The sequence below is a fragment of the Pongo pygmaeus genome, chromosome 19, assembly GCF_028885625.2.
Source record: "Pongo pygmaeus isolate AG05252 chromosome 19, NHGRI_mPonPyg2-v2.0_pri, whole genome shotgun sequence".
Taxonomy (NCBI): Eukaryota; Metazoa; Chordata; class Mammalia; order Primates; family Hominidae; genus Pongo; species Pongo pygmaeus.
Genome location: NC_072392.2, coordinates 79636175 through 79661632, shown reverse-complemented (window position 1 = coordinate 79661632; position 25458 = coordinate 79636175). Strand labels below are relative to the sequence as shown.

Genomic DNA, 25458 nt, shown 5'->3' with positions numbered 1-25458 from the left:
ACCGATGACACTCATGACCCTTCCCTACTTCCGCTGTGTTCCTGGCACCCAGTCATGGCGCAGAGTAGATGCCAAGGAAACGTTGGTTGAAGACGTGAAGTTCATCCGGCCTTTATGAAATTCACGGCTCTTCATGTATTTTGGGGGGGTGGGGTGCTGGCCTCCTTCAAGCCATGCTCCCCAGCTCTGTACCCTGGTGGGAAGGCACTGCGGACAGCCAGGGACATGCTCACCTTGATGCCCACGTGGGTGTTGTGGGCGTCTGCCCGTGCCCGCAGGTCCTTGTTTCCTCTCTTGGACCCCAGGAAGTTGCTCAGAAACTTGGTGCTGTACTTGAGGTTGTCACCGCACACGCCCCACTGCCAGGCCTGCCGGCTCTCCAGCCCCAGAGAGTCATCACAGGTGCAGCGCTCCATGCGCCCAGCGCTGCAGGCCCGGGCCAGGGTGTGGGTGAGGGCGGCAGAGGACACCGCGTACAGGAAAGCTGTCTCTTTAAAGCCTGGATTGGGCACCCAGGGGTATAGGGAGGGAGGAAAGGGGGAAGAGAGGAAAGGAGGAAGCTTAGAGGTTGCCTGCCGCCCTCTGAGGGCCAGAGGCGGTGGTGGCAGTGCTGTGATGGGCAGGACAAGGGAATGTGGCTTGAGGACACAGCTCCGGGTGGGTCTCCCTGTCAACTGCCCCTTAAATTCTGACTGCAAGTTGCCATTTAAATGGAACTTCCAGGCTGAGCACAGTGGCTCATGCCTCTAATCCCAGCACTTTAGGAGGCCAAGGCAGGCAGATCATTTGAGGTCAGGAGTTCAAGACCAGTCTGGCCAATACGGTGAAACCCCGTCTCTACTAAAAATACAAAAATTAGCTGGGCATGGTGGTACATGCCTGTATTCCCAGCTACTCAGGAGGCTGAGGCAGGAGAATCACTTGAACCCGGAAGGTGGAGGTTGCAGTGAGCTGAGATTGCGCCATTGCACTCCAGCCTGGGTGACAGAGGGAGACCCTGTCTCAAAAAATTGTTTTTAATTTATAAATAAATAAATAAATGGAATTTACAAATTCACTATGGAGTATGTTCCCAGATTCCCAGAGGGCAGCAGGCCAGGGGCTACGGCCTCCACCTCTCAGAGAAGAACACTGAGATGCAAAGAGAAGCTACTCAGACACCTGGTGTAGGCACAGCTGGGGCTAAACCCGCCATTTTGACTCCAGGTCAGTGTATGACCATTTGGATGGGCCCATTTCTGAGGCCCCTGAGATAAGCCCCATGGGCTTCCTATGACACATGATGGTTCTCAAATGTCATTCTCTGCTACCCACTGTGGAATAGACCCAATGATACAGTGACCTTGAGTCTCCTGGCTGACTTGCCCCAGACTGACCATCCCACCCACTCCGGAACCACCGATACTCCTCTCTGCTGGGTGTGGCCCAAACCTGGCCTCCCACCAGCTCACTACTTCCTACCTGCCCTCCAGTGCATCTGGGTGCTGGTGACGTCCCGAGAGAGACACAGAGAGAGGCCATTAGCTTGGCTGCAGACCGTGGAGAGCAGCTGGCCTAGGAGGGGCCTGGCTGCCCTGTACAGCATCACTGCTTTTTTTTGAGACAGAGTCTCGTTCTGTCTCCCAGGCTGGAGTGCAGTGGCGCCATCTTGGCTCACTGCAACCTCCACCTCCCAGGTTCAAGCAATTCTCCTGCCTTGGCATCCCGAGTAGCTGGCATTACAGGCTCCTGCCACCATGCCGGCTAATTTTTGTAATTTTAGTAGAGATGGGGTTTCACCATTTTGACCAGGCTGGTTGCAAACTCCTGACCTCGGCCTCCCAAAGAGCTGGGATTACAGGTGTGAGCCACGGCAACCGGCCAACTGCAGTGTTTAAATTTTTGTATTTTTAGTAGAGACGGGGTTTCATCATATTGGCCAGACTGGTCTTGAACTCCTGACCTAAAGTGATCCACCTGCTTCGGCCTCCCAAAGTGCTGGGATTAGGCTAGAAGTTCCATTTAAATGGCAACTTGAGTCAGAGTTTAAGGGGCAATTGACAGGGAGACCCACCCGGAGCTGTGTCCTCAAGCCACATTCTCTCATCCTCCCCTGTGAAAAGCCCTTTCCCCCTGGCGAGGGAGTCACATGGTGACCTGTGTTCTCCCTTCCAGACTGCGTGCTTCCCAGTGGTAGCTGGGTCTTGTTCAGCTCTGAACCTCCAGGATCTGGCACAGTGCCTGGCTCACTATGGGCTTCCATGGATGCTTAGTGGGTGGGTGGAGTGGGGAGGGAGGTAGAATATGGGAGTGGAAGGGAAGGAGGGACTGATGGATCAATGGATGTGACAAACAAAGGGACAGATAAAGGAGTGAACAAATGCATGGCCTGGCTCATGTCATCGGGCCTGGAACTAGCTGCCGCCCATCCTCACGTCTTCATGTGACTTGTTTCGTGTGTGTGTGTGTGTGTGTGTGTGTGTGTGTGTGTGTGTGTGTGTGTGTGTGTGAAGAGGCAGAGGGAGACAACTGGGGGACCCCCATCTTATCTGTGAGCTCCTCCAGGAATAGGCTTGTGTCTCCTCCTCTCATGGATCTTCCTTGCTCCTCTGCTCCCCCAAACCTGAGGCTGGGCCACAGCTGGCCTTCAACTGCCCCTCATTAACTCTTGGGACTCTTCTCATTTGGGACCGTGCTAGGGCAGGAAGGGCAGTGTGGCCTGGGCACGGGAGCCAGGAAAAAGGAAACGGCAGCCTCTCCCAGCCTCCTCCTCCCTGAAGCCTTCTTCCCCCAGCCCTCCTCCTCCCCTAGCCCTCCTCCCCACCTCTCTTGAGCAGGCCTGTCCTGCCCTCCAGGCTACAGTTCCAGCGCTCATGCCGGAACTGAAACTGGCACTCAAGCAGGCCGAGGTGCGCAGCGTCCCTCAGGGTCTCAGCCAGGCCGGGCTCCCTCCGGCAGAGCTGCTTCTGCCGCCGGGACAGCTTCAGCAGGTCACACTGCTTCAGGTGGGCCCCGCCCTGTGCCGGGGCCGCCGCAGTGCCCAATCCTGGGAAGGGCGTCAGGACTTCCCGCCCGGTCAGGCTAGAGAGAGCGAGAGGAGGGAGACGGGTGAGCCTTGGGGATGGTGGTGAGGGGCAAATGAAGGGAAGGGGCCTCCTCAGGGGCTTCATTTATAGTGCAATTCTGGGCGGCAGGCTGACCCCCTGGAGGTCCCGTCCCCATTTTACAGACTAGGAAACCAAGGTTCATGTAACAAAGGTTGCTGCAGGACCTTAAACCTGTTTTCCAGATTCCGGTCTCTGCTCTTCTTATCCACCCTATTTTCCTATTTCCCTATTGGCCCAGTTAGAAAAATCATCTGGGGGGCTTATTAAAAATATGCTCTCCCAGGATCCATACTGGGCAATTCTGGGTCTATTGGTTTGGAATTGGGCCTGGGAATCTGTATATTTACCACAGTCCCTGGGCAGTTTTTGTGATCCGGGAAGTTTGGGAAATAATGCACAGAGTGTTGGTGGCTGCCTGGCCAAGAGAGCCACATTCCTAAGAGGGGGCAGGCAGAGGGGATGTGGACATTGAGCGGACACCCAGCCAAGGTCCCCTGACATCCCTCTCTCCCTTACATTATGCTGCTGCCCAAGTAATCCTGTACCAATCTAACATGTTTCCATAATTCCCAGATAGATCTTCAACCATCTGACCACTTGGTGCCTGGTACAAATAGATGCCTGGGGAGAGAAGGGGATGGAAGGAAAGAGAAGGGAAGGAAGGAAGGACTGATGGATGGTTAGATGAAGGTGAAGGAGCTGAATTCCCATCAGGCCATCAATCCCAGACTTCTTGTTCTCCTAGATTGAAAGTTCATCATTTCTGGAGCCAAGCTACCAAATTCTAAGGCTGATGTTCTAGCTATGCAATCTTGACACCTTGGTTTCTTCCCTTCTGGAAATTGGGAAGAGTGATCTTCTCTACCTCCTAGAGTTGGTGGGAGGATTATATGAAATGGACGAATCACAGTGCCTGGGACATGCAGGCCTACCTTCCTGCTAGCTGGAGCTTCCCAAACTTCCCTCGTTTTGCAAGATGCTCTACTCTCCAGCTAAGCAGAGTCTCCCCTTTGTCCAGATGAGAAACAAAGGATTTATGAGGAGGCAGTGACTGGCCTGGTCATACAACAGATCAGCAGCAGGGTAGGGATTGGAATTAGAGTTCGCCTTCCCTCTTCCCAGAAGCTCTCTGTGAGATGGCTCTGCTGGTTCAAACTGTTTGCTGTCCTATACCCTGGTGCCCCCAGTGTGGGTGTAATATACATCATTCCAGGACCTGGCCCAAAAGAAGTAACCCCGTTCTGGGACATCCTGGCCTCATAGCCAGGGTAAGAGATCAAAGGTAGGCTGGGCACAGTGGCTCACACCTGTAATCCCACACTTTGGGAGGCCGAGCAGGTGGATCGCTTGAGTCCAGGAGTTTGAGAGCAGCCTGGGTGACAGCAAAACCCTGTCTCTACTAAAAATAGAAAAATTAGGTGGGCATGGTGGCACAAGCCTGTAGTCCCAGCTACTTGGGAGGCTGAGGTGGAAGGATAGCTTGAGCCCGGGAGGTGGAGGCTGCAGTGAGCTGAGATCGCATCACTGCACTCCAGCCTGGGCAACAGAGCAAGACCCTATCTCAAAAAAAAAAAAAAAAAAAAAAGCAAAGGTGGAAGCAGGCAATGGCTCTTAGAGCTCCTGCTTGGATGTGGCACTTGCCACTGTTGCTCATGTGCCACCGGCCAAGGTAAGTCCTGTGGTGAAGCCAGGAGTGGTCAGAGACGCCCACGTTCCTCTGAGCCAAGGGCACAGCTCTCCTGTTTGGAGCCACCTGCCTTAGCCAGGACATCTGGCTGGAAGCCATGCCCTCTCTGTATGCCTCAGAAGTTGGAAGCCTCACCACAGGGTATGCGACCTGGCCAGGCCCCAGGTGCCCTCAGAAATCACCTGTAGATTCCACATCCATCAGGTGCAGTCAACCCATCATGGAGCGTATCTCCGAAACCTCCGAGCAGAGACAGATGCTATCGGGCTCCCCTTGGCCTAGCCTGGCCCTGGGCTCCTCTCCCAGACAGGGTGAGGGCAGGGACCCGTTAATCATTAATCTGGGGGCAAATGGGTAATTTTCCAGTCCACCAGGTCTACAGCCAAACCCCTCCCTGCAGCCTGGCAGGAAATCCTCAGAGTTTGACCCTTGGCAGGTCCAGAGCAGAACTGGATGTCAACTCCAGCTGAGGAGGCCACGCCTTGACTGGCTTCCAGTGTGGAGGGCAGCTTGGGGGCTGCAGCTACCTTGCCCTCAAATGTCCTCCTCCTCACACCGAGGGCTGGTGTGAGCGGCGACTTCTGCTCACACAATTCCTGTGTTTCAGAAACTGGATCTCCCTGATAGCAACTGATTGACAGAGGGGAGAGCAAGCAGGGAGTGATGGAAATTTTGGCCAATGAAGCTGCATATCCTTCAAGACCTGCCTCAAATGCCGTTTTAAGAATGATAGCTATGATTATTACATCATTATAGCTACAGTATATGTCATACGATATGACATGATATATAACATATTTTTTTGAGACAGTCTTGCTGTATGGTCCAGGCTGGAGTGCAGTGGTGTGATCTCAGCTCGCTGTAACCTCCACTTCCCGGGTTCAAGCAATTCTCCTGCCTCAGCCTCCCAAGTAGCTGGGACTACAGGTGTGCGCCACCATGCCTGGCTAATTTTCATATTTTTAGTAGAGACGGGGTTTCACCATGTTAGCCAGACTGGTTTCGAACTCCTGACTTCAAGTGACCTGCCCGCCTCAGCCTCCCAGAGTGCAGGAATTACAGGCGTGAGCCACTGCACCCCGCCCAAGCTGCGTTGTTGTCTGGGACTCCCCTGTAGTGTGGAGCGAAGGCTCAAAGTTGGTTTGTCTAACTAAATGCATCATCCTTGATTATGACCTCTGACATGTGAAGAGTGCCAGAATTCCCTAGGCTGCACTTGGGAGCCAGACCCAGCAAACCCCTCCATTCATTCAACAGGCATCTGGTTTTTGTTGGTTTGTTCGTTTTTGTTTTTGGTGCTTCTGGCATGGAGTGGGTGGAGACCAGGGATGCTGCCCAGCACCCTGCAGTGCCCAGAACGGCCCCACCCCAACCACAATGTCCACAGTGCCCAGGGGAAGAGACCCTGGAGGGAGCAATGGGTCTCAAATGGTGCCCAGCTCTGCATGGCCAGCGTTGCCTGGGAGCTCTGTGGAATGCAAATCCTCAGGCCCCACCCCAGAGGCATCTGTTTTTTAAATTTCATCTAATGGACCCTGAGATTGATGGCTCAGAGAGTCCAGTATCAAGTCGGTTAATTTTATTAGTGGTAATGACACTTAGTAGCGATTAATGACCAGGAAAGGCAGCCAACCGCACAGAGGCCTCAGGCCACACTGGGCCCTGGTCTGCCCAGGGCTGCTCTCAAAGAAGGCTCCCTGGCACTGCCTTGGGAACCCCACAGGGCCCATGAAGACAGCCTGGGAGGCCTCAAAGACCCAGTTTCCCTCTGTTTATTTTCTGTGTTGCAGTTTGGGATCATATTTCCTTTGAAGAAATAGTACCATGACATCATATTTAGAAAATGACTATCTATTTTCCTAAACAGTGAATTATCCTACACATGCTCAGCCCATGGCTTCTGCTGGGAAGGTATCTTCCTAGACCCCTGAATAATTCTGAGTGTGGCAGGCTTCAGCCTGCTCAGAGGTCGGCAGGAACAATGTCATCCCCTGGAAGAAGTCATACTGTTTGACATCCCAGCCCTGCAGATACCACTCACTGGGTCTGTCTGTGAAATCTCAATCACCCACAGTTAGCTGAGTGCCAAGGCAGTAAGATGGACAACTGGAGAAATTCAAGTGGGATTCCTGCGTCTTATGAACCCAGAAAAATGTGTTTATTTTGGTGTTTTGTTTTGTTTTGTTTTGTTTTGTTATTGAGTCTCACTCCATCACCCAGGCTGGAGTGCAGTGGCGAGATCTCGGCTCACTGCAACCTCTGCCTCCCGGGTTCAAGCAATTCTCCTGCCTCAGCCTCCCGAGTAGCTGGGATTATGGGCACGTGCCACCATGCCCAGCCAGTTTTTTTGTGTATTTTTAGTAGAGATGGGGTTTCGCCATGTTGGCTCGGCTGGTCTCGAACTCCTGACCTCATGTGATCCGCCCACCTCGGCCTCCCAAAGTGCTGGGATTACAGGCATGAGCCACCACGCCCAGCCGAATATGGGGGTCTTCATGAAGACGCTGCCTTATGGCCAATCGGATGCTATCAGATCAGTCAAACAAGTAACCAGGGTTCTGAACTAAAGGGCAGAGGAAGGGTTATTTGCCAACTTGCTAATTGCTCTTCTGGGCTGGGGGCTACTGCCTAGCTCAGGTGCTCCTGAGCCTCCTGGAGCCACCACTCTATCAGGCTGCACCTGCACTGGCCCAGCTACCTCCACTATTCCTGTCTGTCTCAGGCTCCCCCAGGCTAACTTCCAGCCTCTCTTTTCCCATTAAGAAAGCAATGACCCCAGGTGAACAGCGGCCGCCTCCTCCCCTTGCTGCCCCCAGTCTGTGCCCTTCTGCTCTCTGCACCCTCACCCCATGGTCCTTGGTGGTCAGGTTGATCATAAAACCAGAGCCCTCACCTCCACACATGCGATGACCTCTGGCTTGGACCCCAGGGCACCCCCAACCACTTGACAGACCAGCCTGTCTTTCTCTAGAGTGGGTGAAGTCAAGGGTGCCCCTCAGGGCTTCATCTCACACACACTCTCACCCTCAGATCTCTTCTGATCCTCCTGGAACCTCCTGCCCCACCTCCTTTCACACTCTCCAACACACACCCCACCCACAATTGTGGCTAAAGCTGCCTAGTTGGGGTGACCTTGAAGGAAGCAGAAGATGGCTCTCCCAGGTTTTGACAAAAGCCTCCCAGGAGACTGCTCTGTCCACCGTCAGCAGGACCCCAGGGACCTCACCCTTCAATAATCACCCACCCCCTGGAGAGTGGGGCCCAAGGATCTCGTGCCCCAAGGCTGTTCTGGCCTAAGTAGTCTGGTCCCAGGTCTGACTCACTCAGAGGGGACCTCAGGGTTGTTCCCTCACCAACTGAGCTCATTCCATCAAACAAATACACCTTAACTCATGGGAGGGGATGGCTGGAGCCAGACTGCCTGGGTTCAAATCCCACCTCCACCTCTTCCTAGTTGTGCTACCTTGGGCAAGGTGCTTTACCTCTCTGTGCTCTGAGAGCAGTGAGCACACAGTAAGCTCCAGATAAGTATTTGTCATTAGTGAGCACCTACCATGTGCCAGGTACTGTGCTGGGACACGGTCCTGCCCTCAAGAAGCTCACAGTCTGGAAGGAAGTTGGTTGGACTCAGGAGTCCTCCAAACTCTCTCAAGGCCCCAAGAAGGGGAAGGAAGGGAAAGCTTTGCACTGGCCTGGCTCCTTGAGGAAACACCAGTAGCTGCTTAGGGACCCAGATCAGAACTCCTGGTACCATACGGGTGAGAACTTGATCCTGACCAGTCCCATCCTGCTTGTAGGAGGCCTGGGGGTGAGGAGGAAGCAAGAGGAAGCTCTGGGGAAGTACCAGGTTGGTGGAGAGCTTTTCTCATCACCTGAGAGTACCCCAGGCCCTGTTCTTCCACCTACTCCCATCCTAGTTTCTGCTTGAGAAGGTCTGATGCTTTCAGCAGAGGCTATTCCCAGGATGTGGTAGGTGGGTGGCACAGGACAAGGCAGGTAGTTTCTAGGGCACCAGGTAATGCCAGTGTGTCTGGACTCCTAGCTGGAGGGTCCAGGAGTGGTGCATTACGCCAGGGCCATGCCAACTGCAGGCAGCTGCCTGGGAACTGGGAAAGCCTTGTGCTGCCCGGGGTGCTGGCCTCCACCCTGAAAAACCCCATCAGATGCTCCTGATAACAGGCTTCCGCTGCAGGGCCATTTGCATGGTGAGTGCGCCCTTTGTGCTTTCATCTCAAACGTCTCAGTCTACCTCTCCTGGCCCTCACTGATCCCCCTACACACACAAATACACACACACTCACACTCACACTTGCTCACACACACATCCACATTCATACACACCTACACTCACACATACACTCACGCACACTCTCACACATACACACACACATTCTCACACACATACACACTCACACACACACTCTCACACCCCCCTAGCCCGTCCTGTGCTCTCCGCTCCTGACCTCTTCCCAGCAGCGGGGAGTTCAGTGACGGCCAGTGCCTGGTCCAGTAAGAGAGGGCACCATGGCTCTGGGCAGCCCTTCTTTGAGGGTGGCTGCTCAACACCAACTCCAGGTTTCTCTCCCCTCCTGCTGTTACACTGGGAGGCCCCAGATTTCCCCTACTGTGAGCACACCCTCCCCTCCACCTTCCAGATGCCTTTCTCTTCTACAGCACCCAATGCCACCTTGCACCTCCTCCATGGCATCCTGCAGCAGGCAAATTCAGAAGCTACTGTTTCCTACCTTCCCACCTTTACGCCCAACTCTCTCCACCCCCTCTTTTCACTTACTCGCTCATTCATTTATACCTCTATTAACTGAGTATCAATAAACAAAAGTACAACTATAAAGGATTTTTTTGGTCGGGCGTGGTGGCGTGCACCTGTAGTACCAGCACTTTGGGAAGTCAAGCCAGGTGAATCACTTGAGCCTAGGAGTTCGAAACCAGCCTGGGCAATGTAAGTGAGACACTGTCTCTACAAAATAAAAAATTAAAAAATTAGCTGGGCATGGTGGCACGTGCCTGTGGTTCCAGCTACAGGCGAGGAGGATCGCTTGAGCGCAGGAGGTCAAGGCTGCAGTGGGCCATGATCACACCACTGCACTCCAGCCTGGGTGACAGAGTGAGACCCTGTCACACACACCAAAAAGGACTTTTCTAAGCATCACCTTTGTGCCCGGTCTACCCACAGACCTCGAAACCACTCTTTCCTCCTGTCTGGCTCCCCGACCCCCACCCCTGGATCCAGCCTTCCTTCCCTCCCCAGCTCTCACCCTCCATCCCCACGAACCCACCCTGAGGACTGAATCTGTCCACACTTCCGCACTGGAGCCCACCCCACAGCCTTGTCCCCCACCCGTCCCTGACTCAGAGAGGAAAGAGCTGGGTCCAGCTGCAGGCTTTGTCTCTCCAAGCACAGCCCCACTTCCTGTCTCACAGCCACAGACCTGGCTGCCTGCAGGGGATGGCATCAGGGAGATGTGCTCAGGGGCTAAGTGGGTAGTGAGCAGCTTGCACGGCGAGCATGCTTTGCATCTCAACAATCCCTGGCATTTAGAGTGTGGCTAGTTCAACATCTGTGAAGGAAATGCTTTCTCTTCTTCCTCCCGTCTCTCTCCCTCTCCACTCAGGCTCAGGCTGAAGCCAAGGAGAGGAAGCCTTTGTCCCTGACACGCATGCGTCAAGTGTCACAGTGGCTGCGGAGGGTCCCCAAAGTCATTCCTGCAAAGAAGGATCCATCACCTCTACGAGTCTGTGACTATAAACATCTCCCCCAGTTCCTAGGCTGAGTCCAAACGTACACCATTCAAATCATTATACGTTAGAGCTGGAGAAACCCTTTAAGGTCACCCAGCCCAGAAATTCTGCTCTGCTGGCTCCTGGAAGGTGTCCTGGGGGCTGTGCGGGGAAGCAGGAGGGCAAGGGCATGCCAAGTGTGGAGGTCTCCGGTGGCCCACAAGTTCATGCAAGATTGGTCCTCCAAGGCGACCCACTGGCTTGGTAGCAGGGCTGGGTCTGTGGCCCAGGTCTCTTGATTGCTTCCACCAAGCCTGGAAGTTTCTGCTTGCAGACCCAGCACGTCAGGGAAGCCAAATCAGTCATCACCACAGCAAGCATCTAAGGTGGTGGAAACGCAAGACAGCTAGGTTTTGAGGGAAAGAAGCCTGGTCAGGACTCCTCTGACCCCCTGGGTGGCCCAAGGGTGGGCCCTCAGGAAGGGAGAGAAAGACCCTCTGTTTAAAGGCTACTTTCCCTGGTCTGAAACTCAGTCTCTTCAGCAAAAAGTCAGGAATCAGGCTTACAGAAGTGGCCTACCTCTTCATACTAAAGTGTGACAGTCTGATACAATACCAGTGCTTGAGAACATACTTGGCTAGTTACAGGGAAGATCAAAGGAGAGGGCCTGGTATGTGAAGAGAAGGAGCTGGGGGAGCTTGGTGTGGGGATGTGGAGGCAGTGGGTGGGAGGTTCAGGGAAAGGCAAATCATGGCTGAAACCACACTCCTGGTGGCAAGTTCCTACCCAACCAGGGTACTGGGTGACTCTGGCTGGGTGACTCCAGCCAAGTTATTTAACCATGACGCGTTGACCAACTAACTAGCTTGACAGGTTCTTGAATGCACCCTGGGCTCTGATCACCCTCTTCCCATGCACAGGCAGGCTCAGGCTGGGCTTGGGCCCTGGAAGGGCCAGGCCTCTGGGGAATGCCTTGTGCGTGACACCCTCAATGATGAGGACAGTGCCATTGTTTGCACAGGCTCTAGGCAGAGATGTCCCATGCTGCAGATTCCACTTGTTCTCCTGCGGGCCCCACGGATGGCCCACACCCTCCACCCAGCTGTAGGGACAGCAGGAACCTCCCTGCCTGATCAAGGATCCACCCCCAGAGTAGTCCAGGACACCCGTGGGGCCCGCAGGAGAACAAGTGGAATCTGCAGCATGGGACATCTCTGCCTAGAGCCTGTGCAAACAATGGCACTGTCCTCATCATTGAGGGTGTCACGCACAAGGCATTCCCCAGAGGCCTGGCCCTTCCAGGGCCCAAGCCCAGCCTGAGCCTGCCTGTGCATGGGAAGAGGGTGATCAGAGCCCAGGGTGCATTCAAGAACCTGTCAAGCTAGTTAGTTGGTCAACGCGTCATGGTTAAATAACTTGGCTGGAGTCACCCAGCCAGAGTCACCCAGTACCCTGGTTGGGTAGGAACTTGCCACCAGGAGTGTGGTTTCAGCCATGATTTGCCTTTCCCTGAACCTGGGATGGATGTAGTTGAGTGGCTCCCTTGGGAATAGAACCACTAGGACTGTCCTAAACCCAGAGCCAGCCAGGGCTGGAGCAAGGGGACCCTCCCCTCAGCCAGGCTAGTCTCTCCCATGTCCTCTGCATGTCTAACTCGGTCCGACCTCCATGCTGTAACCTCTGCTTGGGATACCTTCTCCCAGTCCAAAAGCCCTCATGGATCCCCTGGAACCTTTTATAGCCACGTCCTTTTTTAACACTTGATCACCCTGAGGTCCCAGACAGCTCTTGTATGCTGTGATGTTTGTTTGCCTCCTCCAGGAAGCCCTCCTTACTTGCCAGCCCCATTCCCCTCTAACCATCCTCTTTCTTTGTCTTCTCTCACTTTTGTGTATATAGTACCATCATTTCTGCATGGCTGACACTTCTTTCTTCCTCTTCAAAGCTGTATCCTGTAAGCTCCTTGGCAGAGGCCATGGTTTTTCATACCCTGAGATCCATTCTTTCCCAGTCCAGATGCCTGCTTCTCCTAAGCAGATGCTCTACAGACACCTGCTGGCTGCATATTATGCCCCTTAGGTGTCTAACCCCATGCAAGGAGTGCAGCTCGGGGCTGTCCCTCAGCCTCCCTGCAGTCCCACCCTGCTGGCCTCGCTGTGGTCTTGCTCTTTGGCTGCAGAGGCTACCACCTAATGCCCCACCGCCAAACCTTCCCAAGCTGGGGCTGGGCGGGCTTTGGGAGGGCGTGGCTCTGGAGGAGGCTGCCTGTGGCCACGCCCTCCCTAGCCTGCAACTGATTGCTGGCGTATGCTCTCCCCAGTGCCAGATTTCGGAGCCATCCAGCCCTGGTCTTCAGCCCCTGTGGGGCCCTGTACCTTGGGGTCTGAGAGCCAGGCCCGTTCCCTCTGAACCTCAGTTCCTGGGGAAGATCTGTGCTTGGGTAGCCTGGTGACACCCAGCAAGGACCAGCCAAGCAACTGGCCTGAGTCTTTGTTTAAAACTCAGCTTAGGCTGGGTGCACAGTGGCTCACGCTTGTAATCCCATCACTTTGGGAGGCCGAGGCAGGCGGATCACTTGAGGTCAGGAGTTTGAGACCAGCCTGGCCAACATAGTGAAACCAGGAGTTTGAGACCAGCCTAGCCAACATGGTGAAACCCCATCTCTACTAAAAATACAAAAAAGTAGCCAGGTGTGGTGGCAGACACCTGTTGTCCTAGCTACTCAGGAGGCTGAGGCAGGAGAATCGCTTGAACCTGGGAGGCAGAGGTTGTAGTGAGCCAAGATCCTGCCACTGCACTCCAGCCTGGGCGACAGAGCAAGACTCCGTCTCAAAAAAACAAAACAAAACAAACAAAAAAAAACTCAGCTTGCACAACCTCTCGTGGTGACTTCGGCTCAAAGTTTGCCACAGGTTCACAAACCTTTCTCCGCAATTCCAAATTCCAGGAAACTCAGAAAACTACAAGTTTTTTTTTTTAACAATTGTGGTGAACTCACATAGTAGCAAGCCCTGACCTGAACCAGGGAGAATATTATGGTCTTTGTTTATCCCAACTGTAGATGTCTTCCTGCAAAATCAATGGAGTCTGATTACAGGCGCCCTAGATCTTGCTAGAGGCGCTGTTAGCCACAGGATATACAATACATTACCTTTCTATACTTTTAATTTTTTAATTTTTATTTTTTAATTTTATTTTTTTCTGCCTCCCCTACCTCCTATATTACTTTTCTTTCTCTTTTCTTTTTCTTTTTCTTTTCTTTTCTTTTTTTTTTTTAGATGGAGTTTCGCTGTTGTTGCCCAGGCTTCGGTGCAATGGCGTGATCTCGGCTCACTGCAAACTCCGCCTCCTAGGTTCAAGCGATTCTCTTGCCTCAGCCTCCCAAGTAGCTGGGATTACAAGCGGCTGCCACCACGCCCAGCTATTTTTGTATTTTTAGTAGAGATGGGGTTTCACCATGTTGGCCAGGCTGGTCTCAAACTCCTGACCTCAGGTGATCCACCTGCTTCAGCCTCCCAAAGTGCTGGGATTACAGGCATGAGCCACCGCACCCGGCCTACTTTTCTAAAATTCAAAGAGAAATGTTGAATTCTGACAGCATCTGGCCTCAAACGGATTGTAACACCAGGAAAAATAAACCCTTTGGTCTTGCCCTAAAACCAGCCTCTTGGAAGTTTCCAGGACTGACCAGAGCTTGGTAGTTGAAGTCTTTCTGGCTCTAAGACTCTTCACCCTCCTCTTCAGCCTTCATCTCTCCAATGAGGGGCTTGGGTGTGGAAGAGGCCACCCTATCCCCCCAGCTCATGTCTGCTGCTACCAGCATGCCATGAGGTGGTGGGTGTGGCTGATTTCTGGAGTCTGATGGGGATAAGTCTCTGCTCTCTGCTTTGTGTCCAGTTCCTATCCTGACAGAAGCCAGGCCATGGCTCCCAGTTGGCCAGGCCTAGGTGAGGCAGTATGTGCCCCAGAGAGCCCATGGAGGCAGAAGATGAAGAAGTGAATGGGACAGGGCAGAGGGAGATTCCAGGGGAAAGGAAGGGCCAGTGAAAGGAAGAGGACGCTGCCCACCAAGACATTCACTGCAGCCCAGGGAGCAACGCTAGGGACTGTGGGACTCAGACAACAGCAGGGCCCCGAGGTCTCTACTGAAGGAAACTACAAGTGAATTGAAGACCTGAGCACCTGAAAAATTAGCTAATGAGCCAAGAGTTTGAGACACACAGGGCAAGAGATACCCAGGACATGCGCCAAGTGCAGGGCCTGGGCCACAGGGTTGGGGCTCAGAGGGACAGAGCTGCCCTAGGGGGGCAGGCCTCCAGTTGGGGTTCCACTGCCAGCATACAGCAGAGATGAAGAGGTTGGCTTGGATTCTGACACTTTCCCCCCAACACGCACACCTATAAATGAGGATAACCGGCCAGGTATGATGCCTTGTGCCTATAATCCCAGCTACTCAGAAGGCAGAGGCAGGAGGACTGCTTGAGGTCAGGAGTTCAAGGCTGCAATGAGCTATGATCAAGCCATTGCACTCCGGTCTGGGTGACAGAGCAAGAACCTATCTCTCTAAAAATAAAAAAATAAGTGAAATTTTAAAATAAATGAGAATTATATCAGCACCTACCTCCTGGGTTCCCACAGTGTGAGGTGAAGTAATGCACATAAAGTGCTGAGCACAGAAAAGGCTGGGTTTGTTCTGAATTGTACAGTGGCTGGGATACAGGCACAGAGAAGAAGGAACAGATGTCACCACCAAAGACTCTTCTTAACTTGGGATGCTGTGGGGCAGATCACTAGATTTCCTGGAATCCTTATATAGAGATAGCATTTTAATACTTATATATACATTCATTTAACCGTTACAACAAGCCTAAGAGATCAAGATTAGCCCATTTTACAGATGAGAAAACTGGGGTCAGAATGGTTATCTGACTTGCCGTGGGTCAGTCAGTACGTGGTAGATGGAGATTTGAACTCTGATCTGTGTGACCCCAAGCCCAGTGCCCCTTACACTACAACAGGGCCTTGGGCCATGTCCCATCCTGCTCATGCTGATGCCAGGATGGGAGTCACCCTCACAGCACCTGGCCCACCTCCTCCTGAGCCCAACTTCCACCTGAGCACATAATCCCAAAGGCACCAGGACCTCTCTTCCTTAGGAGATTCCAGCCCGGGAGTCTGCCGGCCCCGCCTCCCTCCTCTCCTCCTTCCTGTCCTCAGCCACAGAAAGTCCACCATCATCCACTGAAGAGGCTAGAATGACTCTCAGCCCAACTCTGGAGCCCAGCTCCTCAGGGGTTACAGCTCAGCCAGGGACAAGCTGGCCTAAATTCCTTCCCAAAACACAATGATTCTTATCAGCGATGTTTGGCTTTCAATCCACCACCCCCAAAGCAGTAAAATTTCTTTTACCTTTTCTTCCCTCCAACTATGTTTTTCTCAGGCCCCAATTCAATTTCTGAAAATGTGTTTTTATTTTTATTAAAAATAAAAACAATGCTATCTAAATACACAGAGCACATTGGAAGAATTTCTTTTTTAAAATTTTCAATGCCTGCACACTGAAAACTAGAAAACACTGCTGAGAGAAATTACAAAAGCTCTAAATAGAAAGATATGGCCTGTGTGCAAATCAGCAGACTCAATATTGTCGGAACGTCAATCTTCCATGAATTGATGTATAGATTCAATGGAATCCCAGTCAAAATCCCAGGAGGCTTTCATGTGGATATTGACGAGATACTACTAAAATCTATGCCGAAATACAATGACCCTGAATAGCCCATGCAATTTCGAAAAAATAGTGCACAGTTAGAGAACTTATAGTATTTAGTTTCAAGACTTACATAAAGCTATAGCAATCTAGGAATATAAAAGGCTTACTGGGGAAAAAATTTTTTTAAAGCTACAGTAATCAAGGCTGTATAGTATTGGCATAAGGATAGGCATATAGATAAATGAAACAGAATAGAGTGTCCAGAAATAGGCCCACACATATTGAATCAATTGATGAGCAACAAAGATGACAGTGGAGAAAACATCATCATTTCAACAAATGGCACTGAAACACATGGACATTCATATGCAAAATAATAAGCTTGCCCCTTACTCCATGCTGTACACACTAGTTAACTCAAAATAAACCATAGACTAAAGGGTAAAAGCTAAAATTGGCTGGGTGCGGTGGCTCACGCCTGTATTCCCAGCACTTTGGGAGGCCAAGGCAGGTGGATCACCTGAGGTCAGGAGTTCAAGACCAGCCTGGGCAACATGGTGAAACCCCATCTCTACTAAAAATAAAAATTAGCCAGGCACAGTGGCGGGTGTTTGTACTTCCAGCTACTCGGGAGGTCGAGTCAGGAGAATCACTTGAACCCGGGAGGTGGAGGTTACAGTGAGCCGAGATCATGCCACTGCACTCCAGCCTGGGGAACAAGAGTGAAATTCTGCCAAAAAAAAAAAAAAAAAAAAAGCTAAAATTATAAACTTCTAGCTGTGGCTCATGCCAATAATCCCAGCAGTTTGAGAGGCCAAGGCAGGAGAATTGCTTGAGCCCAGGAGTTTGAGACCAGCCTGAGTAATATAGCAAAACCCCATCTCTACAAAAAATAAAAAATTAGCTGGGCATGATGGCGCATACTTGTGGCCCCAGCTACTTAGGAGGCTGAGGCAGGAGGATCACTTGAGTCCAGAAGGTCGAGGCTGTAGTGAGCTGTGATTGTGTAATACATTTAGTTTCCTTGTGAGAACTATTTACACCCATCCTACATGGCTCTGGAGGAATGGCCCTGAGGATCAGGTGAGAGAAGGGGCTGTATGAGAAAGTGATTTGTAAACTGCAATACTAGTTATTATGTTTTTATCACCATCAACAGAATTAGGCTCCAGGCTCACTCAAAAGCAGCAGAAGCAACTCTAGCCTGGAGGACCGAAAGAGATCATTTCTCCAAAAAAAAAAAAAAAGGAGAAAACATAGGAAGAAATCTTTGCAACTTTTACGAAGGCAGAGATTTCTTGGGTAGGACACCAACAAAGCACAAACCATACAAGAAAAGGTTGATACACTGGACTTCATCAAAATTAAAAACATCTGCTCTTCACAAGACACCAATAAGAAAATGAAACGGCAAGTCACGGGCAGGAATAAAATATTACCAGTACTTGTGACAAAGACTTGTATCCAAAATATGTATAGAACTCTTAGGCCAAGTGGCTCATGCCTGTAATCCCAGCACTTTGGGAGGCTGAGGCGGGTGGATCACCTGAGGTCAGGAGTTCAAGACCAGCCAGGCCAACATGATGAAACCTCATCTCTACTAAAAATACAAAAATTAGCCAAGCATGGTGGCGCATGCCTGTAGTCCCAGCTACTTGGGAGGCTGAGCCACAAGAATTGCTTGAACCCAGGAGGTGGAGGTTGCAGTTAGCCAAGATCGTGCCATTGCACCCCAGCCTGGGATACAGAGTGAGACTCCGTCTCAAACAACAGCAACAACAACGACAGCAACAACAGCGACAACAGCAACAAAATATATAAAGAACTCTTACAATTCAATAAGAAGACAAATAACCCAATGAAATGATATTCAAATGACCAATATACACATGGGAAAATGTTCCACACACTATTCATCAATGGGGAAATACAAATTAAAACCACAATGAGATACTACTACATACTTACGAAAATAGCCACAAGTTAAAACTGACGATAGCTGACCATAGAATATGGAGCAACTGGAACTCTCATACATTACAGTGTAAAATGGTAAAATCACTCTGAAAAATGTCAATTCTATAAGTTATGCATATATCAACCATCTGATCCAACAATCCACTCCTAGACAGTTATCCAAGAGAAATGAAAACATGCACCCACAAAAAGAGATGTATGTGGATGTTTATACCAGCTTTATTTGGAATAGTCCAAAACTGCAAATAACCCAAATATCTTTTTTTTTTTTTTTTTTTTGAGACAGAGTCTTGCTCTGTTGCCCAGGCTGGAGAGCAGTGGCACAATCTTGGCTCACTGCAACCTCTGCCTCGTGGTTCAAGTGATGCTCCTGCCTCAGCCTCCTGAGTAGCTGGGATTAGAGGTGTGCACCACCACCATCACACCCAGCTGATTCTTGTATTTTTAGTAGAGACAGGTTTTCACCATGTTGGCCAGGCTGGTCTCGAACTCCTGACCTCAAGTGATCTGCCCACCTTGGCCTCCCAAAGTGCTGGGATTACAAGCGTGAGCCACCATGTGTGGCCAAAATAACCCAAATATCTATCAAGTGGGGAATGGATAACTAATTTGTGGTACAGCTATACAAAGGAATACTCAGCCATAAAAAGGAATTCGCTATTGCTATATTCAATGACGTGGATGAATCTCAAAAGCTTTATGCTGAGCAAAATAATCCAAGCATAAGAGGCTATATACTCATGATTTCATGATACAAACTTCCAGAACAGGCAAAACTAACACATAGTGACTGAAAGCGGAGAAGTGGAGTAGCTGTGGGCTGGTGGGAGAGGGTTGATTGCAAAGAGGAACAAGGGATCCTTTAGGATGGTGGAAATGTTCCATGTAGTCATTGGAGTCACCACAAATGTGTTACACAGGTGTATAATTTGTTAAAACCCAAACTGTGCAATTTAAAATGCATACATTGGCCGGCCATGGTGGTGCACACCCATAATTCTAGCACTTTGGGAGGCTGAGGCGGGTGAATCACCTGAGGTCAGGAGTTTGAGACCTGCTTGGCCAACATGGTGAAACCGTGTCTTCACTAAAAATACAAAAATTAGCTGGGCGTGGTGGCGCACACTTGTCATCCCATCTACTTGAGAGGCTGAGGCAGGAGAATCTCTTGAACTGGGAGGCGGAGGCTGCAGTGAGCCGAGATTGCACCACTGCATTCCAGCCTGGGCGACATAGTGAGACTCCATCTCAAATAAAAAAAAAAGAAAAAGAAAAAGAAAAAGCATGCATTTCATTGTATATAACAACAATTTGGGGGGAAAATAAAGATTATGTTTTGTTTCTCCAATGGAATTATAGTAATGACACTTCCACCACCTGGGATGATGTTTAGAGCCCCACCAACCACTGAGAGTGAGCCTGGACTGAGCACTTAGCACGTATGTGCCAGACACCCTATCCAGCCCTTTCATTCATTGTTTCAATTAAGCCTCACCCTCACCTCTCAGATGGGTATTCTCATAACCCAAAGCTCAGCAAGGTTAAGACATTTGTCTAAAGTCACACAGTTAGCAACAGGCAAAGCTGGGATTCACTGTCTTGAGCTTTCATAAACTTCTCTGTACTGTCCCTAGAGAGGAAAGAAACTCAACCCGTGCAGAGGTCGCACACTGAAGAAACACCACCAAAGTTAATTATGATTTAAAAAGTTGCATCCACAGAAACTGTTTCTAGTTACAAAGCCATTGGGATAATTTATAGACTGGGCAAGGTGGCTCACACCTGTAAGCCCAGCACTTTGGGAGGCTGAGGTGGGTGGATCATTTGAGGTCAGGAGGTCCAGACCAGCCTGACCAACGTGGTCTCTACTAAAAATACAAAAATTAGCCAGGCATGGTGGCACATGCCTGTAATCTCAGCTACTGGGGAAGCTGAGGCGATAGAATCTCTTAAACTTGGGAGATGGAGGTTGCAATGAGCCGAGATCGCACCATTGCACTCCAGCCTGGGTGACAGAGCGAGACTCTGTCTCTAAATAAATAAATAAATAGACTGGATTGGGTAACTGGGCCTGTCTTCTGCCCAGCTCATCACATAATGCAGTGCATTTTCATTTATACAACATCACAGGGGTTAACATTTGTGGAATTCCTAGGCATTCAAAGCCAAAATAAAAACTCTTCAGCAATCCTAGACTTCCAGAGCCAGGACCAGCCCTGTTAGCATTAGGGAACCTTAGCACCTCCAGGTGCTACTGACCTTGGAGATGAGTGACTTGATCAGGGACAACACAGAGTGTCCCAGAGCCAGGACTAGCTTGGCCTCTCACCTCTGGTCCGCCTCCTGTCCCACTGCCATCATGCTGTTCTGTGAGCCAAACTGACAGTCTAGCAGGGGTCAGTGCATCCCGTGTCACTACTGAGGACAGAAAAGAATGTGTGGCCTTATCCATCTCACTACAGCCAAGAGGGTCTAAAAGAGTCAATTAAGCAGGGAAGGGAGGCTCCCTCCACCCTCACCCTCTGCGGCCTCTCTGCAGCTGCTGCTGCCCTGGGGGAATCATACTGTCTTAGCACTGGAGGCTGTTCCTGTAGGTTGAAGGGCCCAGACTGGAAGCAGGACATGGTTTCTATTCAGCCTCCCCCACCAATTCGCTGTGTGACATTGGGTGACTGACTGAACATTTCTGACCTTCAGATTCCTTGTGGGAACTATTTACACCCATCCTACATTGCTCTGGAGGAACGGCTCTGAGGATCAAATGAGAGAGGCGGCTGTATGAGAAAGTGACTTGGGCCGGGCATGGTAGCTCATGCCTGTAATCCCAGCACTTTGGGAGGCCCAGGCAAGTGGATCACCTGAGGTCAGGAGTTCCAGACCAGCCTGCCCAACATGGTGAAACCCCATCTCTATTAAAAATACAAAAATTAGCAGGGTTTGGTGGGGGGGCACCAGTAATCCTAGCTCTCGGAAGGCTGAGGCAGGAGAATTGCTTGAGCCCAGGAGGTGGCGGTTGCAGTGAGCCGAAATCATGACACTGCACCCAGCCTGGGTGCAGCAAGACTCCATCTCAAAAAAAGAAAAAAAGTGATTTGTAAACTGCAATACTAGTTATTTTTTTTTTTATCACCATTAACAGAATTAGGCTCTAGACTCACTCAAAAGCAGCAGAACCAACAGCTGGCTCAATGTGGTTTGGGGTTGGGGGGTTACCTCATCTGAAAAATTGGGATAATAATACATGCTGCTTGAAGCAGTAAGTTTTGGACCAGAGATCCTTCTGGGGTCACTTCCAACTCTGAAGTCTATGATTCTATGATTTCAAAGAGACCAAGAAAATCGGCCTCACCTGCCCTCCTGATGTTTGCATATTCTCTTATCAGGATGCCAAAGCACTTCGTGTTATAATCAAACGCAAATGACTGCGGAGGAAGAAGCACTTTGCCTCACTTTCCCACTACAGTGTAGATGACTGATACCAGATTCCTCCCAGACAGCGAATGCAGATGGGAAGCTGGGAAACCTGGTCTGAGTCACCAGAGGGTTTCTTAACTGAGAGCTCAGGCTGAATCCTGTCTGTTCCCTGAGACCAAACACTTAACATCACGAGGCCCCAGTTTTAGCTGATTCTCTGAGCATCTGTCCTGCTCCCCAGATTGGGGTGGTGGTGGCTTTGTCTTTTGTCAGCTCTTTCCAGCTGGGCTCCTGACCTGGAAGAGGTGGCTCCGATACTCATCCTTCTCAGCCCTAACCCAGGCTTATTTGACCATCTCACCTGTCATTTTCAAGGCTGCTCCATGCTCAGTTCCCTCAAAATTCTAACCCCGTGTACTGCTGAGAACACCTTTCCCTTCCAATACAGCAGCTAGGGTGATCCTTCTGGAACCCCTCTCCTCTCATCTCACCTGACTCTTGCCCCATCTCCAACCATAAAAACCAAGCAAACAAATGAATTGTGGAAATGAGCCAGTGTATAAGAGGATATAGGTACCATTTGTCCCACCTCTTTCCATTCCAGCTCAGAAAACTGTTAGGGCCAGGACATCAAGATTCTATACCTGGTTTCCTTAATGAAAACAAACTAGCCAGGCCTGGTGGCTCATGCCTGTAATCCTGGCACTTTGGGAGGCTGAGTTGGGCAGATTGAGGTCAGGAGTTCGAGACCAGCATGGCCAACATGGTGAAACACTGTCTCTACTAAAAATACAAAAATTAGCTGGGCATGGTGGCACGCGCCTATAGTCCCAGCTACTCAGGAGGCTGAGGCAGGAGAATCGCTTGAACCCAGGAGATGGAGGTTGCAGTGACCCAAGATCACATCACTGTACTCCAGCCTGAGTGACAGAGGGAGACTCCGTCTTTAAAAAAAAAAAAAGTCACTAGCATTAGTTGAGCACTTACTGCATGCTAGACACTGTCCTAAGTGCTTTACATGTACTAGCTCAATCCTCTTATAAAATAGGCAGTATAATCTTCATTTTATAGATTGAGAGACTGAGAGACAGAGAGGTTAAGTGACTTGGCCAAGAGCACACCTAGCAAGTGGCAAGACTGACCCCAGAGTCTGTGCCCTAGTGATGATGACATCCTGCCTGCCGAGCGAACAACCATTCCTTCAAGCCTGAAATCTTCGGGAAACAAACAAGTTGTGCACTGCTGTTGGGGTGGATCGCAAAAGGATCAGTCATATCAAGTTCAGCCCCTTCTTTGTACAAAAGGAGAAAGTGAGGCCCAGAGACTGAGTGGTCTTCCCATGTCATTAGCAAGCTGAGCCCAGAGCTAGGGTCTGGGATGATACCCTCCTCCACAGCCCAGACATGTTTTCACCAGGGGTCATGACCTGGAAATTAGCCCACAGCCCTTACTCCAACCTGTGCAGAACTTCTGAGACCTTTACACACCTCTCCCTGGCTACTTCTTCAAAGCAGACTCTAGCAGGTCACTTGCTTGGTGTTTTCTTGACTTTGCTGTATATACTCAGACTGTAAGCCTCCTATTGATTTGGGGTGAAGATTTTAAAAGGAGGCAAGGCTTAAAGTAACAGGCTGTACATATTGGAGTTGGCTTTGGGTGGAGGGTGGGAAGGTGCCTTCTTACGCATGATACCCGCCCCCATCCCTCACCAAATCCCTGCAATTCAGGGTCGGAGAAGAAGGGACTTGGAAAAAATTGCCCTATAACTTTTGCTCCAAACATTCCCCTCATAGTTCCTGTCCGGCTGTCTCCCCAGTGTCACCTACCCCACTGTCCCCCAGGTGTCACCACCCACTGTGATTCTCCTTTTCCAACCATGTACACACACACACACACACTGAGCCCTCTCACTCTTTCCAGTGTTCTCCTGAGAAATCACCCCATGCCAGGTCTGAGATGTGGTCGCATTTCCCCAGCGCACGGTTCCTTCCTGCGTCTCCAGCTAGTGCTCTCACAGTCCGAGGCTTCCCCCATTCTCCCTGGACGCGCACGATCCTCTGCCCTGAGACCGGGAACAGCCCGTCCCACCCATCCACCCAGCCCTCTCGGTCTCCGCTCCGCAGGGCGAAGGCGGAGGGTGGGTAAGGAGTCCGAGGCAAGGACGGGTCGATGGAGGCCAGGATGGCGGCAGACGGGGCACCGGCGTGAGGATCCCGAGAGGGGCATCAGAGAGCGGGACTGACACCTGAACGGGCGGGGCCAGGGCGGACGGGGCCAGGGTCCGAGGCGTGCGCAGAGTCCGAGACCCGGCGGGATGAGGAGAGCGGCGGCGGAGGGGACCAGAGACTCGGACACAGAACAGGGCGATGGATTCGGAGCCGGGGAAGCCGGAGACCGAGCTCAGAGCGCGAACTCCGACTGCGAAGTGGGCTGGGTCGCGCCGGGCTAGGGTCTGAGTTCGAGACCTCGGCGGGGTCAAGGACAGCGGGAGGGAAAAATTGGCCCAGCTGTAGCGGAGGAGGGAGAGGCAGGCAGGCCGGGGAGCGGGCGGGGGGCGCGGCGGGCACTGACCCGAAGTAGGAGGCGGCGGCGGCGGCGGCGGGCAGCGCCAGCAGGCAGAGCCCGGCCAGGGCCAGCGCGGGCGGGGGGCGCATGGTGCTGGCGGCGCGGCGCCCTCTAGCATCTCCTCGCGCCGCTCAAGCTCGCAGCTCCGCCACCACCCGCCCGCGGGACTTTAAACCCGGGTGGGGCGGGGCAGGCAGCGCTGGGAAAGGAGGAGATTGGGAGACTCCCCAGCCCCAGGCGGCGAGCCCCCCGCCCCATTGGCCCCGCCGCCCTCGCCCCGCCCCGTCGCGGGTGGGGCAGCCGCCCAGGGCCCGCCCCCATTGCCCCGCCCTCCGGCCCCAGGTGAGCGCTCACCTGGCGCCGCGCCCGCCCGAGGTCGCGGTGGCTGAACATGAAGCCCCCCGGGCCTGAGAGGCGGGGAGGAGGGTACGAGGCGGGGACGGAGGAGATTCTGCCTCTCCGGGGTGGGGCGGAGGCAAGCGCAATGGCTTCTCCGAGGTAGAGAAGATGGAGGGGTAGGAGAAGGGACGCATCTGGAGTCGGTGGAAAACCCGGGTCATTGTCCGCCCTCCTGCCCGGCAAGTGCGGGTCTCTTCGCCGCAGCCCCCAGACTCAGGGCAGGGCCGGGTCCTGGCGCAGAACCGCTCTCTGGAAGCGGGGGAAATGCATGCCCAATGGCTCGGGGGACCCTGTTGCCAGGCAAAGAGTCTTGGTCAGATGGGAGAGAGGAAAGGGCGCCCTGTTTTTAAACGGGAGAGTGACTGTCACCGGCGAGGCGCGCAGCGTGGGCCTCCGTGGGCTTTTGACAAAATGCTGCTGATGTTCCCCAGCGCAGAAATCCAGAGTGAACAGTGGGGCAGATAGAGCCCTGCGGGAGGAGGGACCCACTTTCCAAGGTGTGTAGATGCCAGAATCTCTGGTAGATAGGGTGAGAACTTCAAGTGTTGGGCCCCAAAGTTCTGTTTTGCTTATTATTTTTTAAAGTTTAACCCCAATTTCTGCTGCGAAGGTGCAGAGATCAAAGCAGCGGGTGGTACCTGTCTAGAAAGGAGACATACAACCAATGACCCAAGTGAGATTTAAAATGTTTTTGAGAGTCTCGAACACTGGGTCAAATCAAGCAAAACAAAATATAACTTGCAATGAATGTCAAGATCTACATGTAAAGTTTCCAAAAAATCAGCCATGCATAGGGAACATCAAGTGACTGCGACCTTGGCTTTTCAGTGGACACCAGCATGGTAGGGGGCTGGGAGAGGTGTTGGGAAGATGGTGGC

The 25458-nt window shown here is 51.7% G+C and overlaps 1 protein-coding gene across 2 annotated transcripts in view; it reads right to left on the bottom strand.

Annotated features, from left to right (window-relative positions):
* WNT9B (Wnt family member 9B) overlaps positions 1-24326 on the bottom strand; it is a 35527-nt gene extending 11201 nt beyond the window's left edge. For both annotated transcript variants that reach the window (XM_054458866.2, XM_054458865.2), the window contains exons 1-3: positions 24188-24326; positions 2804-3060; positions 234-499 (exon numbers count right to left, since the gene is read on the bottom strand). In XM_054458866.2, coding sequence (XP_054314841.1) covers positions 234-499; positions 2804-3060; positions 24188-24270 — 606 coding nt within the window. In that variant the 5' untranslated portion in view covers positions 24271-24326. The remainder of the gene's footprint in view (positions 1-233; positions 500-2803; positions 3061-24187) is intronic.
* Positions 24327-25458: the final 1132 nt, after the last annotated feature.